Source organism: Aulonocara stuartgranti (assembly GCF_965226115.1).
Source record: "Aulonocara stuartgranti genome assembly, chromosome: 10".
Classification (NCBI taxonomy): domain Eukaryota; kingdom Metazoa; phylum Chordata; class Actinopteri; order Cichliformes; family Cichlidae; genus Aulonocara; species Aulonocara stuartgranti.
In genome coordinates this window covers 475,001-491,501 of record NC_138946.1, presented here as the reverse complement: position 1 = coordinate 491,501, position 16,501 = coordinate 475,001, and the positions used below count along the sequence as shown (strand labels likewise).

At 48.2% G+C, this 16,501-nt stretch overlaps 2 protein-coding genes across 6 annotated transcripts in view; one reads left to right on the top strand and one right to left on the bottom strand.

The window, feature by feature from the left end:
• Window positions 1–337: 337 nt before the first annotated feature.
• mat2b (methionine adenosyltransferase 2 non-catalytic beta subunit methionine) lies at window positions 338–11,324 on the bottom strand. 5 transcript variants are annotated; one of them, XM_082548201.1, is made up of 8 exons: window positions 11,180–11,314; window positions 9,915–10,104; window positions 9,233–9,427; window positions 4,051–4,165; window positions 3,712–3,864; window positions 3,437–3,633; window positions 3,247–3,360; window positions 338–1,299 (listed from the first exon to the last, which is right to left on the bottom strand). In XM_082548201.1, exons 2-8 carry the CDS (start codon window positions 10,047–10,049, stop codon window positions 1,126–1,128), a joined length of 1,083 nt encoding a protein of 360 aa, XP_082404327.1. In that variant the 5' UTR covers window positions 10,050–10,104; window positions 11,180–11,314; the 3' UTR covers window positions 338–1,125. The 5 variants fall into 5 exon arrangements, with proteins under 5 accessions (XP_082404327.1, XP_082404328.1, XP_082404331.1 ...); XM_082548202.1 differs by lacking the exon at window positions 11,180–11,314 and adding an exon at window positions 10,819–11,173; XM_082548205.1 differs by lacking the exon at window positions 9,915–10,104 and having other exon boundaries at window positions 11,180–11,324.
• A 150-nt stretch (window positions 11,325–11,474) lies between these two features.
• LOC309715206 (uncharacterized protein) overlaps window positions 11,475–16,501 on the top strand; it is a 6,952-nt gene continuing 1,925 nt past the window's right edge. The window contains exons 1-5 of the mRNA XM_082548123.1: window positions 11,475–12,279; window positions 14,006–14,390; window positions 14,482–14,577; window positions 14,652–14,859; window positions 16,324–16,501. The exon at window positions 16,324–16,501 is cut by the window's right edge and continues 1,925 nt beyond it. Coding sequence (XP_082404249.1) covers window positions 14,016–14,390; window positions 14,482–14,577; window positions 14,652–14,859; window positions 16,324–16,501 — 857 coding nt within the window. The 5' untranslated portion in view covers window positions 11,475–12,279; window positions 14,006–14,015. The remainder of the gene's footprint in view (window positions 12,280–14,005; window positions 14,391–14,481; window positions 14,578–14,651; window positions 14,860–16,323) is intronic.

Below are 16,501 nucleotides of genomic sequence, written 5' to 3'. Positions count from 1 at the left end.
ACTTTGTTCTACGTGTCCAGTGACAAGAAAGGGCTGTTCTATTCTATTCTATTCTATTCTATAATAATTTTATCCGAGCTGAGAGTCTTCAGCCAACTGTTGTTTGTAACCGGTGACCTTTGACCCCATATATTAAACCACACCCATCATCTTTAAATACTCACTGTGGATTTACTACTGTACCTTAAATGCTGCAGTCGACGCTCCCTGATGGCAACATCCTCTTTCAGACATGCTCTCAGGAAGTTTCAGATGTTCACCAAGTGCTGAAGAACAGGTGAGTGACCTGACAGGTAAGAGGAGGAGGAGGATAACCTTCACAATGAAAGACTGAGGCTTGACAGTTTCACGTATTTAATGTTGAGGTGTCGTTTACAGCAGAAACACACACAATGTCCTGTCACAGCAGGACATTTACCGAGTCGGATTTAATCTGGGGTCGACTTCAAACTTCCTGATTAAACCTGAACTTCAAACATAAAAATCACCGGTATTTATTCAGGTCCCATACATACAGCAAAAACAATGTCCATATTAAACTAACAGAGACCAGGTTAAACTAAAGGAGTCCAGGTTAAACTAACAGAGACCAGGTTAAACTAAAGGAGTCCAGGTTAAACTAACAGAGTCCAGATTAAACTAAAGGAGTCCAGATTAAACTAACAGAGACCAGGTTAAACTAAAGGAGTCCAGGTTAAACTAACAGAGTCCAGATTAAACTAACAGAGTCCAGATTAAACTAAAGGAGTCCAGGTTAAACTAACAGCGTCTGGACTAACCCAATAAATTCCAGATTAGAGTGAAGATTGGAGGTGGTGATATAATATGTAACATTTTGTTGTCAGAACACACTGAAGTGTAGTGTGAATCTTACAGAGCACACTCAGCTTGTTCACACTGATATAAAGTGAATCTATGCAAACACTGACACAAGACATGAACAATTAGGGATTAACAACACTCAACCCAGAACATTATTCTGACTGTAATCTGGTAACGTCCGAGTATAATCTGGTGCAGGACTATGACCTGTTAATACTATCAGCAGTGCAGAGCTTGCAGACAGGACTTGGGGCACAAAGACTAAATAATCTGTACATCCGGCTCGCTGCTAATCCAGTCGTCTCAGTGGAAGACGGTCTGTCTCCAGCGTTTGTCGGGCGTGAACGGCCACAGACAGTCGATAATGGCGGAGGTGAAAGGTCGCGGTTCCACGCTCAGGTTCAGCAGCTCCAGACGACAACAGTTTAACTGACTGTTGATTGGACGAAGAGCCGACGCCGCCGGCTGCTCGGTCAGCTGCAAGAACACAGACAGGGTCGGGACCACAGGTGATACAGTTTGTTTATAATGAGTGCAAAGTCCTGCTGATTATGAAAAGATTCAAAACGAGCCACGCACCACGAAGCAGCTAACCTCAGGTTAACTCTGGCTTTCTGGACTACAAAGGTGGATCACTCTTACTGGGGTAAATCGCCATGGTAACCTATGCTATGAGCCAAACCTGCTCTGAAGATTAGAGATTATCAGGTATGACATCAACACCTATAGACCAATCAGATCCTCAGAAAACAGCATCGCCATTCCTGAAGCCCCTCAGAGCTCTGTGGGGAAAGGGGCGGGGTCTGTGTTTCCCCGATGAGCAGTAATGACAATGATAATAATAATAACCATAATAATATCAATAAAACTTTATCAGCTTTATTGCTCTATAAGCATCAGTGGAACACCTGCGCTGTACCTGCTGACCTCAGATCAGATTCGTGGACCGAGCCGATGTCTGAATCCTGTCTGTAAATGTGATCTTTACAAACAGCTGAGAGAATAAACTGAAATGGTCAGGAGGTCAGAGAGTAAACTTTTCTCTGATTGGCCACTTTCAGGACGATGTCCTGGAAACCGTGAAGGAAGCGCAGCTGCCGCTCCAGCAGCTCAGACTGAGCCATGATGTGTTCACGTGCTGATGCGCCGCTGCTGTCTGTCGCTCTGCTGCAAACACTCAGCAGGTGACACTCACAGGGATCGTTATCTGTGCCAAGCTGATTGATAATCGGCCAATCGGCATCATGTCGGGGTGAACCCAGATAACAGATCGACACCTCAGGTGTGCAGGCCCCCAGGTCATAACTTTACATCCTTGCGCAGGCAGGCGGGTTAAACTGGCTTTAACCAGTTTAACCTTAACGCCCACTCACATCCTGGGCCATCTGACCTCAGGAACTCGCATGATAAGGTGGGGCCAGGTTTCACAATGAACACACCCGAAACTCTGGCTGATTGGGGCCCACACCCAGTTTCACACCTTGGCTCAGGCGATTAGAGGATCATCAGGGGTCCTTTTGTCCCTCTGTGGGGGGAAACTCCCACTAGGTTTATATCTGGGACTCTCCACCATTTGACCTTAGAACTGAAGAAGCTTCTCGGATGAGAGGTGAAACGTCTTCAAGCAACTTAAAGAAGTCCAGACGCTTTTCTTTGCAAGCTCCTTTGACTACGATGACCTGGATGACTGAGAACCTTCACAGACATAAACTGGCTTTACTTCATCTCCATTTAAGGCAGATGACCAATCAGAGCGGCTCAGGTGTGGGACCACTTACAGGTACGAGGCAGCTCAGGTGTGGGACCACTTACAGGTACGAAGCGGCTCAGGTGTGGGACCACTTACAGGTACGAGGCGGCTCAGGTGTGGGACCACTTACAGGTATGAGGCGGCTCAGGTGTGGGACCACTTACAGGTACGAGGCAGCTCAGGTGTGGGACCACTTACAGGTACGAAGCGGCTCAGGTGTGGGACCACTTACAGGTACGAGGCAGCTCAGGTGTGGGACCACTTTCAGGTACGAAGCGGCTCAGGTGTGGGACCACTTACAGGTACGAAGCGGCTCAGGTGTGGGACCACTTACAGGTATGAGGCGGCTCAGGTGTGGGACCACTTACAGGTACGAAGCGGCTCAGGTGTGGGACCACTTACAGGTATGAGGCGGCTCAGGTGTGGGACCACTTACAGGTATGAGGCGGCTCAGGTGTGGGACCACTTACAGGTACGAGGCGGCTCAGGTGTGGGACCACTTACAGGTATGAGGCGGCTCAGGTGTGGGACCACTTACAGGTATGAGGCGGCTCAGGTGTGGGACCACTTACAGGTACGAGGCGGCTCAGGTGTGGGACCACTTACAGGTATGAGGCGGCTCAGGTGTGCGACCACTTACAGGTATGAGGCGGCTCAGGTGTGTGACCACTTACAGGTATGAGGTGGCCGGACGGCAGGTTGAAGGCCTGAGCGATGGCGACCGCCATTTCATATTTAGTCATCTGCTCTTTCCCAGAGAAGTGAAAGATTCCTCTGATGGACGGGTCCTGACGGAAAAGCAGACGGCGGTGAGACGGGCAGAGCGAAGTCCACCTGATGCTCACCTGTCTCTCTGACGCTCACCTGTCGTGCTCTCTCAGACAGCTTCCTGCAGACGGCAGCGACGTCTCGGGCGTCAGTGGGGAATCTCTGCAAGACGTGATCCAGCGTGCAGCTCTCCTCTGACGCCTCCTGAACCTTCAGGTACAACGACGTCACCACGCTCTCCGTCACCGACTCCACCTCCCCAAACAGAACGGGCACCCGCAGTACCACCGCACCTGGCAGGGTCACGGGTCAAACAGGTGACTGAGGGGCAGGCCAGAGACAGAAGACTCAGACAGGTGACTGAGACGTACCTGGACAGTGGCGCAGCGTCTCCCTCTCCCCCTCCAGTTTGCTCCGCCCATAAACGTTGAGCGGGTTTGGACTGTCGTCCTCACCGTACGGAGGATTCCTGCCGTCAAACACGTAGTCGGTGCTGATGTAGAGGAAGAGCGCCCCGCAGGTGGCTGCAGACACAGACGTTACCTGTTACGGAGGCGCGCTCACACAGAGCTGCACTGAAATCAAGGTGCGTGATGTGTGAAGGGGCGGGGCTCTGATGCGCACTACAGGAGCTCCACCCCCAAACCTTCTCGTGCCCCCACCTGTGTCAGGCCAAAGAATATCTGGTGATGGTGTGGTGGCTCACTGACCTGCCTCCTTGGCGAGCGTGCTCGTGGCGTGCACGTTCAGATTAACAGCTGCTTCCGTGTGTCTCTCCATAACATCTGGACGCCTCTCGGCCGCACAGTGGACGATCACATCAGGCTGAAACACACATTCAAAATAACTTTATTTAGTGACCATCAGCTTTACAGTAATGACGAGAGATGGACCGATCGATATTACGTATCAGTATCGGTCCCATACTGACCTAAATCACTGGATCGGATATCAGAGAGAAATAAAAAATGTAATCCGATCCATTAAACATCAAAAAAGCACCTCACCAAACCTGCGACACGGCGTAACTCGGCTCATAACCGTAGCACGTCGGAGGAGTGTGGTCACGTGATAGAGCGGCTGTGAGTATTTGTAGCCTCGCTAGCAATCCGGCATTTCATCTCCGAGGAAGTTTTCCCAGAGAGAAGTGAAGCAAGTGTGTAAGTTCATCTCTGAATGTTTGTAAAGCGTTCCAGCGTTAAGCTTAACAACCGATATGGAGCGACTGCCTCTCTCTCTCTCTCCTGCTGCTGCTTCAATGTGAAACTGATCAATGATCAGCTGATCGGCTTTTCTGTCGCGAGTCTTGTTTGTTTGTTTGTTTTTGGCCCACTTTGCAGCAGAAAGAGGAAACCAGCGGCTGAACAACAGCAGCGCGTTTAAGCTCGATCAGCTGTTGTTAGAATTTATTTAATATTACTTTCTACACCAGGATCTTTTTCTACGTAGCTGACGCTGGTAACTGTGCAGGGGCGGATCTAGCAAAGTTTAGCCAGGGGGGCCGATAGGGCATGAACAGGGAAAAGGGGGCACAAAGACATACTTTTCTTTCTTATTCTCATTTAAAATGTCGAGCTTTTAATAAATAATTATCTGACTTTTATACCCAAAGTTTTAATCTGATGTCAAATGTATAGAAGTCAATTACTGTATATAGTAACTGTTAAGTCTAATATACCCTAGTAAGCTATAGTACTTTTTCCTTTGGGAACCATCTGTGCAGTCTGCAGTTCTGCTGAAGAAAGATGTTGAATCTATTTAATTATTCTTGAAAAATAATTTATTTCTGTGCATTTTTTTCACACTGCATCAAATTAAAGTTGATTACGTCGATTAAGCATCATGAGGTGGAGGGTGGGGGGTGGTTCCCTATTTTTTGGGGGTTTTTTGCTGGGAGTTTGCAGCCCTATTGGTTAGGCTGCTTACTCTTTAAAATACCAGAATAGGGAGGATGGAGCAGGTTTAAGTTCATTAGATTGATCAGTTTTGCTGATCTATGACATATTTTGGGTGCAGTGTGTTTTTTACACACAGGTGTAACAGAATAGCTTCAGTGTTTTTTAACTTGAGTTTGAACTTATACAAAATGCAGCAAGATATTAAAAAAACTATTTTATTGATTAAAACACATCGGATTCATATCGGTATCGGACATAAGAAAGTGGTATCGTGCCGTCTCTAGTGATGCCAGAACATACCATTACAAACAGCCTGAACCCTGTCAGCTGACTCACAGGTGAGTCGTGTCCGTCCTTCAGCAGCTGCACCTGCTCGCTCACAGCCTCTGACCAACCATAAACCCGATCAGTATCCTGGTAACCGCTCGGCCCGCTGCCTGTACGAGACGGTCCTGAGTGTTGTCTGTGCTCAGCTCAGAGTACCCGCCCCTGGAGTCCCCGGGTGCAGCGCTCCCACGCTGATGTGGGCAAAGATGGGGGAGGGTCCCCCAGTGGGACGATCATTTACCCACTACTGACCCTGTGACCCATAACACGAGCCAAGGTGTGAAGAAGGTGTAGGTCATTGTGAGACCTAGCCCCACCCTATCATGTGACTTGCTGAGGTCATATGACCAGGATGTGAGTGGGCGTTAAGGCGTCTGGGAAGGATGTCAGACTGGACTACAGATGGCGGACAGTGTCATAAGCCCCGCCCTCTGTCCAAAGAGGGTTGTTCACAGTGGAGATAGACGCTTCTTTCACTCCTCTGTCTTCTCTGTCCAACATGTGCACATTGGGATCCTTAAAGAGTGAACTTTGACCTTTAGATGCAGATGTACAGCTGAGTCCCGTGGAGAGCACAGAGTGAGGGTTAGGGATGTTACCATCCCACAGACACAGTGTCCAGGGAAGCAGAGGAACATGTGAGTGGTTATCCCAGCTGGACCTGGGACTCCCCGACACACTGAGCGTTTATATCCTACCACACAGAGAGAGTTTGGACCTCACCAGGATGTCCAGCTAAATGTTGTCATTTGTCAAACATGCAGTAAAACTACTGCAGCCAAAGGCAGAAGTACTTCCAGTTTATTCCACCAGCTGATAATCATCCAGTGTAAGGTGAAGAGTGTTTTCAACTCAGTGTGTGAACGTCTCCACACACACCAAAGGACACGTTAGGGCTGTGCGATATGACCACAATCTCATCTCCCGATATCAGACATCTATCGCCCCGGTAACGATATAAATCACAAAAATGTAACGTTTCTGTAAATTCTGTGAATCTCGGGCAGCTCGACCTGTGTGAAGTGTTTCCACTTCACACTGTTTCCTGTGCGTCGTGTAGCTGGAGTCGAGTGTTTTAACGATGCATGAAACGATACATTTTTAGACATCAGTTGTAACGGCGCCGTTTTCTTTGTGAGTATTTATTACACGGCGTGCTGCGGGGAAAAGCCTGTTCTAACGTTTGAGTCTAAGGTTTATCTTTTAGCACCTGGCGTCTTTTTTACTTCTCATCCGTAAATAATCTGCATCTTTCACGTGATTCAGTTTATTTTGAAAAGTCTCAACAGGATCTTGAGCTTTATTGTGAAAGGTTTATGTGGAACATAAACAAGCGGACACGCGATGCTGTTACTGTCGTTGTTGCTAACGACAACGCATAAAAACAGGCACTTGTCCATCTGTAGTGTGGTTATATTACATATAAGAGAAAGAGAGAACTTAAACGAATACAGCCACTACAGTGACATCAGAACCATGAAAAATATTGCTGTAAACAGTTTATTTTGCGACACCACGAAACAAACGATAGCGTGATAGGAAACAATAGACGTTTTTATATCGTCATCCGATATATATCGTTACATCGAACAGCCCTAGGACACGTCACTGCCCTCTGTCACCGATTCTCTGCATAATTTTATGGACAGATTTCTGGGTGTAGCTGCCGGTGTCAGGACTAAAGTCTCTGCTTCTCACAGTCGATGTGGTTCTGCTGGCTCCAACTCACAGTTTCACAGCACAGTGTGAACGAGAGTCAGCACCTCCAAGTCTGAGGCCACGGACCCACTCTGAGCGCCCACTCTGAGCGCCCACTCTGAGCGCCCACTCTGAGCGCCCACTCTGAGCGCCCACTCTGAGCGCCCACTCTGGGTCAGGGACGAGCTACTAGGTGGAGGGGTTTAAGTATGTTGAGGCGTTGATCACAAGCGAGGGGAGATCGCCAGACGGATTGCCGCTGCAGTGATGCGAGCACTGTCCCGGACTGTCGTGGTTAAGAGAGAGTGTGAAACCGCTCAATCTACGTCCCTACCCTCAGCTATGGTGACGAGGCGTGGGCGGGGACCGAAAGAACGCGAGTGCAGATACAAGCGGCAGAAATGAGCTTCCTTATGGGCTCAAACTGGGCTCAGACATATTCTGTAAATCAAATGAGTCGCTGTGAACTGAGATTGTATCTTGTAAACCAAAATATCTGAAAATGTTACGCTTGTGCATCTACAGATGAGAATCTGTGTGTTTTTAAAAACATTTACAGAGGTTACAAATAGTTTTTGTTAAGGTCTTCTAACAGATACAAAGCACAAAACTACGGTGAAACTGCGCTCAGCTTCCTGGCTGTGTGCGTTGCAACTGACCAGTACGACTTCTGACCCAGTTTTTTTTCTTTCAGCTGACTGGATTGTTACATTTGTGACCAATCAGAGAACAGATGGTTTCAATGTCGGTGGGGTGCTTTACCGAGCTTCAGGTCCTGGGAGGGTGATGCAGTTTTAAGCTGGAGGATCTCTATATGAATGTCCCATAGGGCTCCCCGGGAGCTGCCGGAAGGATAAAGTTGTGCTATACCAGAAACACCATCATCCTTCAGAAGGATAGGCGTGACCAAAAAGCACCACACGCCCCTAGCTGGTCGCATGCACATTCGCACCTCAAAGCACGTCCAAAGCAAACTGGTCGCGCTTTAAAATACTCAATTTTGACGCGTGTGAAGCGGAAATGTGGGAGGAAGTAGTGCCAGACGGTATGTTTGCAAGACGGCAGCTGTCGAGCGTTTGAAGAGAGCAGAGCAGTGGCGAAAAGGACGCTTTACACATCAGTCACTACAGCGACTTGACGCTGGAGTTCAGATTTTTCCAACTCGAGTGGGAGACACGATTAGCGCGAATGCACAACATGCAACACACAAACTGCAGCGCACATTTTACCTCGCGCTTCCAACGCGTCAGTCGCACTACTTGGTTGCGCAAATCAGGCAGAAAAGCGCTTTCGTGACGCAAATCTGCTTCTGAAGTTTCGCGGGACCCCCAGTCGCGCTTCATCGCGCTCCTCTTTACACGTAAACCTGAAGCTCCGGTCGCGTCTATCGCGTTCGGTGTGAACGCACCCTTAGAGACAGGGTGAGGAGTTCCTACATGTCCCACTCAGAGGAGGCCCGGGGCAGACCCAGGACACGCCGGAGGAGGTGGTGGAGGGGACGGAGGTGTGGGCTTCTCTGCTGAGGCTGCTGCCCCCGCGACCCGGCCCAGCAGAACAACATGGATGGATCCACTCCTGTATCTGTTTGCCCAAGCACCTGAGAAGGGGTGTGGCCCCACCTCGCCGTCCCCCCAGCAGCAGCAGCCAGGTGCTTGTTCTCCCCGACTCCACCAGGTGAGCTCTCAGAGTGATGAGCTCTGATACTTGGTGAGCTCGCATGTGGAGCTGGTTTCCATGGTGACCGTGAAGGTCAAACACACAGGTGATGAGGGACCCCCTCTGTCACCGTGTCACATTCGACAGGTGACTCGATCCATCTGTGGGGGCGGGGTTAATGCTCAGGAAAGTCTCCTAGGTGGACTCTGACCTAGAGGCTCTTGTGAGGTCACTAATAAGGTCAACGAACCACATGGAGTCGGAGTACTGTTGTCGAAGTACTCTGTACGAATACACAGCTTGCATGCAGTACCTTGTATTCGTGTAGCAGTCCTCTGACGGCGTCCTCGTCTGTGAGGTCACAGCGCAGAAGGCGGAGCCTGGCTCTCCTGTATCCCGTCCCAGTGACGGTCCATCCGGCGCTGTGAAACTCTCGGCACACCGCTCGCCCCAGGAGGCCTGTTGCCCCGGTAACCAGGACGCGTGGCGCCCCCACCAGCAACTCCTCCTGAGTACATAAGAGTACACACATCAGTACTACAGTTAGTATTACAGAGGACTATAGTTAGTACTATAGAAAGACAGTACTGTACTTAGTACTACACACAATACTACAAGTTGTACCAGAGTCAGTAATACAGACAGTACTACAGACTAGGGCGGGGTGATGTATCGCGGGTTTTCCACGTACGATGGTTAACGTGGCTTTATCGTAACCATAGAGTATGGGTTACCATGGCAACAATAATCTGTCTGCATGCAATTGAGAGTTTTTCTCTCCCACACTCTGTAAATGCAGCACTGACCCCCCTCCCAAGCTGAAACTGTGCAGCTGATGGTTCAAACATTTAAATTCTTTCTGACTTCCTGTATCAAAGTAGAACAAACACAGAGGTGGACCAACGTTAGAACGTGTGGCGATACAGATCACGTCTCTGATGTCGCTCCAAAACATGGTCATATTAGATTTCCTCATGTCGCCCAGCCCTACTGACAGGGTGAGGCTGCTGTGGCCAGTCGGGGGGTGTAGCCGCCACTGGTGGTGTAGCCTCAAAACAGGTGAAGAGGTTTGGCTCTTCTGCCGGTGTGTCGTCACCCTCAGCAGCTCTGAGTCTTCTGATCGGGGACATGTTGGACACCTTAGCACAGCTGCCTGCTGCTGCTGCTCAGGTTGGCTGAGCCGTGCTGTAAAGAGAAGAGGGCAGAGGAACACCACGCTACCAAGTGTCCAAGGGCTGAATTAGCATTAGCATCCGGTGGAATGTAAGGGTAAGGGTTAGCCATCCTGCATACGGTGAACACACAGGAGGTAGATGGGCCTGCGTCTGACCGTCGTACACGTGAGGTCTGGGGAGCAGTGACTGTCTACAGCTGTTATCACGCACATACAGTTGGCACGGTAACACTTCCACGTTACCTGAGGCCAACACGAGACCAGCAACAAGCAGCCAAGCAAGAGCTACCAAATGAAACAGCTGAGATGGACTTGTTACATTTTAATAATAAGAGAACATCTTTGGTAAGAACATGGTTGTGTGTCTGGACTCTAACTGCAGGGTGTGGCACAGGTCAGCACTTGTGACATCACCTCGTTTGGGAACATCAGTACTACAGACTGCACTACAGTTAGGAGAGTACTGCAGTTAGTACTTCATACCGTAGTACAGTGAGTATTACAGTACTATAGGGAGTACTACAGTCGGGTATAAACATACCTCTGCCAGTATACCAGAGTGACACACCTGAGCAGACCCCTCCCCCTGCACGCGCAGACCCAGATCAGTTCCTTTAATCAGTATGTTTATTTTATAAATAAAGTTTTACTGCAGTATTTAAGTAGTATTTGAATTCTGGGAGCCGTTAGCAGTTAGCATTTAGCTGCTGACAGGTGAGCTTTACCTGAACAAGCTGCACGCGCCCCGGACTGAACAGAATCCTTAGTTCTGCGCCTGCGCAGCTCATCTCTGATTGAATACGTGCACTGGATCAGTTATTGATCAGGTACCTATCACTCGGAGCCTCGCGGATTTTCTGATGCGCACTTTCTGTCTCGGTCACTTCCGGACTGATCAGCTGTTTGCCGTAAAGCAGCTGTCGCGCTGCCACTAGCGGTTAGCATACAGGCTAACAGGCTTTTCTTTAGCTTCGGTGACCCAAGTCAGAGTCCTGATCCTCGCCAACGGGTCGGAACCGTCCCGGGAGCGGCTCTAACGGCGTCAGCATCACAGCTGAGCGAGAAAGACTCAAAGGCAGAGCTCACCTGCGAGCACGCGGACCCAGAACCGGGCATCGGACAGACCGGACCAGCACGGACCGAACCAGCACGGACCGAACCACGGACCAACGAAACCCACACAAGGATCAGGAAACTCCCCGGAGTCACAGCCCGGTGCTGCTCCGCTGCTTCTTCTTCTTTGTGAGCGGCTCACACAAACGTCGATTTGTGGCTCTACCACCGCCACGCGGTGCGGAGTGTGACCGAAATCAGACTCGGGGTCAGGCTCTGACGAGAGCTCTTGAATTGTTAATTAAACCAGTTTGTTTCTAAGTGAACAGATTCAGGTTTGACTGCTTTCATGGCCGGCGGGGGCAGACCGATCCCCGGCCTGCAGCCACGTCGTTCCTACTGACAGAACGACGAGTAAAAATCTCATTAATCATCAAAATCTGCACGGATATAGGTCCTTTTAACCTGATTAGCATAAACATATTTCAGTAAAATAATTCTAATTAGGGGAAGTGCCACTGCTTTCATCAGCCTGTTCTAAACTGTAGGATCACAGTGGAGACCAGAGTCTGCACAGTGTAACACACCAAAGGATTCATGAACTGCACAAAAGCCTTTGGAGAACAGTCTTCACATGCACAGGTTCACTCTGCTGTGTGGGTTGTTGTGTGACCCCCCCGGGTCAGAGCCGGTGCACAGAGCTGCAGCCTCGTCTGTCACTCACCTCCTGAAATAGAAACCTGCAGCCCGACACCGCCCCGCTCTCTCTGTTTATCTCTCGCTCTCCCTGCAGCCTGTCAGCAACACTCCCACAGGTGCTGTGGGTCGCCCCACACTGAGCTGGTGTTCACATCAAACTCACCCGCTGCTCCAAAACTTTCTCTCAGCCACATTTCTGAGTCTGAAAACTTTGAAAATTTCATTTAATTGGATTTAAACTGAGAGCCTGAACACTGCTCCTGGACCAGGAACACACCCTTCGGCTTTAACCCGAGCCAGGACCAGGACCAGAACCAGGACTAGGCTCTCCCGGAGAAGTCCGAACTAAGTTTGACCTTGAATGTTTGACAGCAGGACATGATCCTGATTCTGGTCCCGGTGCTGTCGGTAGTTTAACGCTAAGCTGATTTCAGGTAAGGACATGCTAACACTCACTTATTGGGTTATTATTCATGACTGAACCTGATTTCTTCCTCTAAATATTTGGCACTTGTTCCAGCTGTAAGTGTAAAACAGTTTTCAGCTGTAAAATTTAAATCATTGATGTTTCAGCTTCATCATTCAGGTAAACGCGCGCATCATCAGTGCAGAGCTTCACTCTGCTTCTCTCTGCAAATCAGATAAATGATGATCAGCATACAGCATCACAGGTTACATTTTAAAGCCACGTTTCCATTTTACCTGCAGTTATTACTCAGATCTGCCAGTTTCAGTAAGGTTCTTGATCCCTCTTTACGTTATACTTCATACGTCATACTCTTATCCTTAATGATAAGAAAACCGAAATTATGATTTTTGGTAGTAATGCCCTTCGTGCCAAACTTCGGGATGCCTTTGGTTTTCTCACTAGTTCTTTCTCTGACACTGTTAGGAATCTGTGTGTCTTATTTGACAGCTCATTTAAACTTGATAAACAAGTGTCTGCTGTTGTCAGATCCAGTTTTTACCAGCTTCGCCTTATTTCTAAGGCCAGGCACTATATCCCGTATAAAGACCTAGAAAAGCTCATCCACGCCTTTGTAACGTCAAGGCTAGATTACTGTAATTCACTTTATTGTGGTCTCCACTCTTCCCTTTTACATAGATTACAGACAGTTCAGAATGCTGCAGCACGCATTCTAACTAAAACCAAGAAGTTTGCCCACATTACTCCTGTCCTTGCTGATCTGCACTGGTTGCCTGTCAAATATCGTATTCAATTTAAAATTTTGTTGTTTACTGTTAAAATTACCAATAACACTGCACCAAGCTATCTTAAGGAACTTTTAAACCCATATGCTCCTGCTAGGGCTTTAAGGTCATCCTCACAGTTACTGTTGGTTCAGCCCAGATCTCGACTGAAATCTAGAGGTGATCGATCGTTTGCTCTAGTTGCACCGGAGCTGTGGAACAATCTCCCGATTGGTATCCGGGCGTCTGATTCTATTCATTCTTTTAAATCACAGCTAAAAACATATCTTTTTAAACTTGCCTTTTCTACCAGTTAAATGCTGGCTTTCTTGCAGTGACCTATTGACCTATTGTATTAAATTCTCTGCTATCTTTCCATTACTGGTGTCTTTTATCATGGTGGTACAGTCTTACCTCGCTATAACCTATGTGCTGCAGTTTACTCTTATTGGTGGCTTTTATCTGTGAACATAATTCGTTACCTTTATGTATTTGATGTTAATGTGTGAACTGTTTTATTTTTTATTGTTTTATGTAAAGCACTTTGGTATGCCCAAGGCTTTTAAATGTGCTCTATAAATAAAGATTGTTGTTGTTGTTGTTAATCGAATCGCCGCAGTGTGACAGCGAGCTGATAAAGGGAAGCACTGCGTACCTGTCCCAGCCTTCCTCAGACGGCAGGTATCACGTGTTCGGCCGGCCTCTGTACGTCTGCCTGATTGTCTGAATCACCTCTGAAGCCCAGCTCTGGAGGAACTATCACAGGGCAGGACGGCTTTAGTTTAATAATGACCCGAGCAGCCGGGTCCGCTTCATGGATTTAAGATTGAGGGTTTTCCCTGGATGGCGATCGTGGATCAGTAGAACTGAGTGGGATTAAATCATGGAGCACTGTGGACTCAGTGGGAAATCATCATTTCATTCAAACTGCTTCATTAATGTCTCCATGTTTGTTTGTGCGTCCTCCAGAGACACAATCATGAGCGGCCACGAGGACACAGCAAAAAGAGAAAGAGGGCGATGCATCTTCCTCAGCGCTCACCGCTGCCCTGAAGTCGACGTGCTGCCTCATCAAACTGCTGAGGCACAAATCCTTCCACGCTGTTCTCCAGTTCCTGCAGACAAGAGCTCTGAGTTCACCTGCACAGGTGAGAGCGAGCCAGATTACCTGGACTTCTGCTCCACCCATCGCTCCGAGGTAGATGAGGAAGAGGAAGACGAAGGGAGTGTCAGCGACTGGTCGGAGGAAGATCTCTCACTCCACTTCTCTCCCTCTGTCCTCATCCAATCAGACGATGAAACGTCTGATCCAGAGAGTGGCTTTGAGTGTGTTGACATCACCATAGAGACACAGGTGAGCGATCATCATCATCAGCTGGTTAGATGAACGTACGTGTGGGGCCTAGTTTCATCTTTACCAGCAGCGTTTGTTTCCTGTCGTCCAGGTGAAAGGTCAGGATGCGGAGGGGCTAAAGATGGTGCCTAAACGGCAGATTCACCTGAAGAAGAAGAAGAAGGACGGCGAGGATGGCGCTGAACAGGTAAACACTGATAAACTACAGGTATGTCTTCTGCCAGTTTAACTGTTTGCTCACCTGTTGGTCTACCTGTCCAGGTGATACTGAAGGATGTTCCTGCTGAGGGCAGAGGAATTAACAATAATACGTCAGCTAATGAGCTGCTGTGTCCCACTACTCGATCACGGCCTGAACTGTTACTACGGCAACACAGTATGCCCACCTCCTTTCACGCCACCTCAAATACTAGCAGTGATGCTGAGAGCTACGGGGTCTACAAGGGCCTGATTGCAGGGGCTGGCCAAGGTAACAGCATGTCTACCTGTCAACAAGCTCCCTGTTTCTGTCAGTAAGGACCGCCCACCCGCCACCCTGGGGAGCACTGAAAAAATAAACTGTTATTGATCATATTCACTGGTTCAGGTTATCAGTTTGGACAAAAGCAGAGAGGGATGATCACAGGATCCTTTCCATGATGAAGAGAAACTAGTTTGTATCCACCAATCAGATCCCTGAACAGAGGGAGGCATGTATTTAATCAGGAAGTGACAGGAAGTAAACACTCCCACTCAGCTGATTTGTGTCATTAGCTAACGGCATGCTGGCTTCGGTTGGCGAACGCAGAAAGCAAAAACAGCCCCGATGCTGAAATGTTGGGACACTGTGTGAAATGCAACAACTTACAAATCTCATTAACACACATTTTATACACAAAAGAACAAAAAATAAACACTCAGCTGTGTAGACTCCAGCAGAGTGGAGATGTCTTTGTACCCGACCATGTCTGACCTGATAAGCTCTGAAATCTCTGACTGTCTCTGTTTAGTACGCCTTACTCTTCCAGCCTTTGTTGCTCCATCCCAACTTTTTTGGAACTGGGGTTGTAGTTCGCACATGAAATACGAGGGGGGCAGGGGGGCGCTTTCTTTGCTGAGCTGTGCACTGATTACACACATCTGAATAGACTCAAGCTGATACCACGCTGGTGTGATTGCTGTGCCGTGGGTTGCCATAGCAGAGAGGCCTGAGTGTCAAATAACAGTCTCACACACTGCTACATAGTTCCCTGCAAACTGCAGAAAATCTCAGAAACTAGAACTTAGCTCGAACCCGTTGGTCCTCCAACCTAACCCTAACCTCAGAAGAAAACCTCTAAGAAAATAATTTAATATTCTGATTTTCAGTGGATAAAACTTCAATCACCGGGTAGCACAGCATGATATTGGATCACAGCCCGTCAGACTTCACGACTTCCACACTACATGTTTCCAGAGTGTCTGACTGTGTCTAACGAGAGCTTTCCTTTCGCATCAGTCCTTTATTTATGCAGGTAAAAGTCTCATTGAGACTACAGTCTCGTTTTCAAGTACAGACATGAAGTCATGGCCTTGAGTTAAATGATGGTAGGATATGATTTACAAGGATTTTTGCATGATTGAGATCCCTGATTCACAATAGACGCGACACGTGCTTCACTGAGGATGCAGCTCAAAGTTTGTGTTCTGCCTGTACTGCATCATTGTCGGGGTCTTCATGAGTATACATGCCCGCTCCCTGACGTTCTGCATTTCTATTGGTTGCATGAAGAAAACAGTTAATGTGCGCCGCAAGCCATGAAAACCAAAGCTTCAAATGCTGCCTCAACATGTCTGTCGAAGAGGTGCAACTCTACTACTGAGTATTATTATTATTAATACACGTCTTTGTTTTTGTTCTATTGATGATGAAAGACGAAGAATCTGAGTTTGATGAAGTTTCTGATGGTTTCAGGGCTCCTGATTGGAGGAAACTCTCAGCGTCTTCAGAAGTCGTTCTCTCTGGATGAAACCAAAACAAAGATGGCATCCTGCCTCATTAAGAACGTGCTGTCAAAAAAGATGCAGGTGGAACAGAAAAACCTGAAGAAGAACGCGGAGGTATCACCTGTCCTGCCTCTGGGTCATCAGAC

Coding starts and splice junctions, on each gene's coding strand:
- mat2b (XM_082548201.1), bottom strand. CDS start 10,049: ATGTCCCCGATCAGAAGACTCAGAGCTGCTGAGGGTGACGACACACCG. Junction 9,428..9,914: donor GGCCACAGCAGCCTCACCCT/GTCAGTAGGGCT, acceptor TTATGTACTCAG/GAGGAGTTGCTGGTGGGGGC. Junction 1,300..3,246: donor CGTCCGGCCACCTCATACCT/GTAAGTGGTCAC, acceptor GTGTTCTTGCAG/CTGACCGAGCAGCCGGCGGC.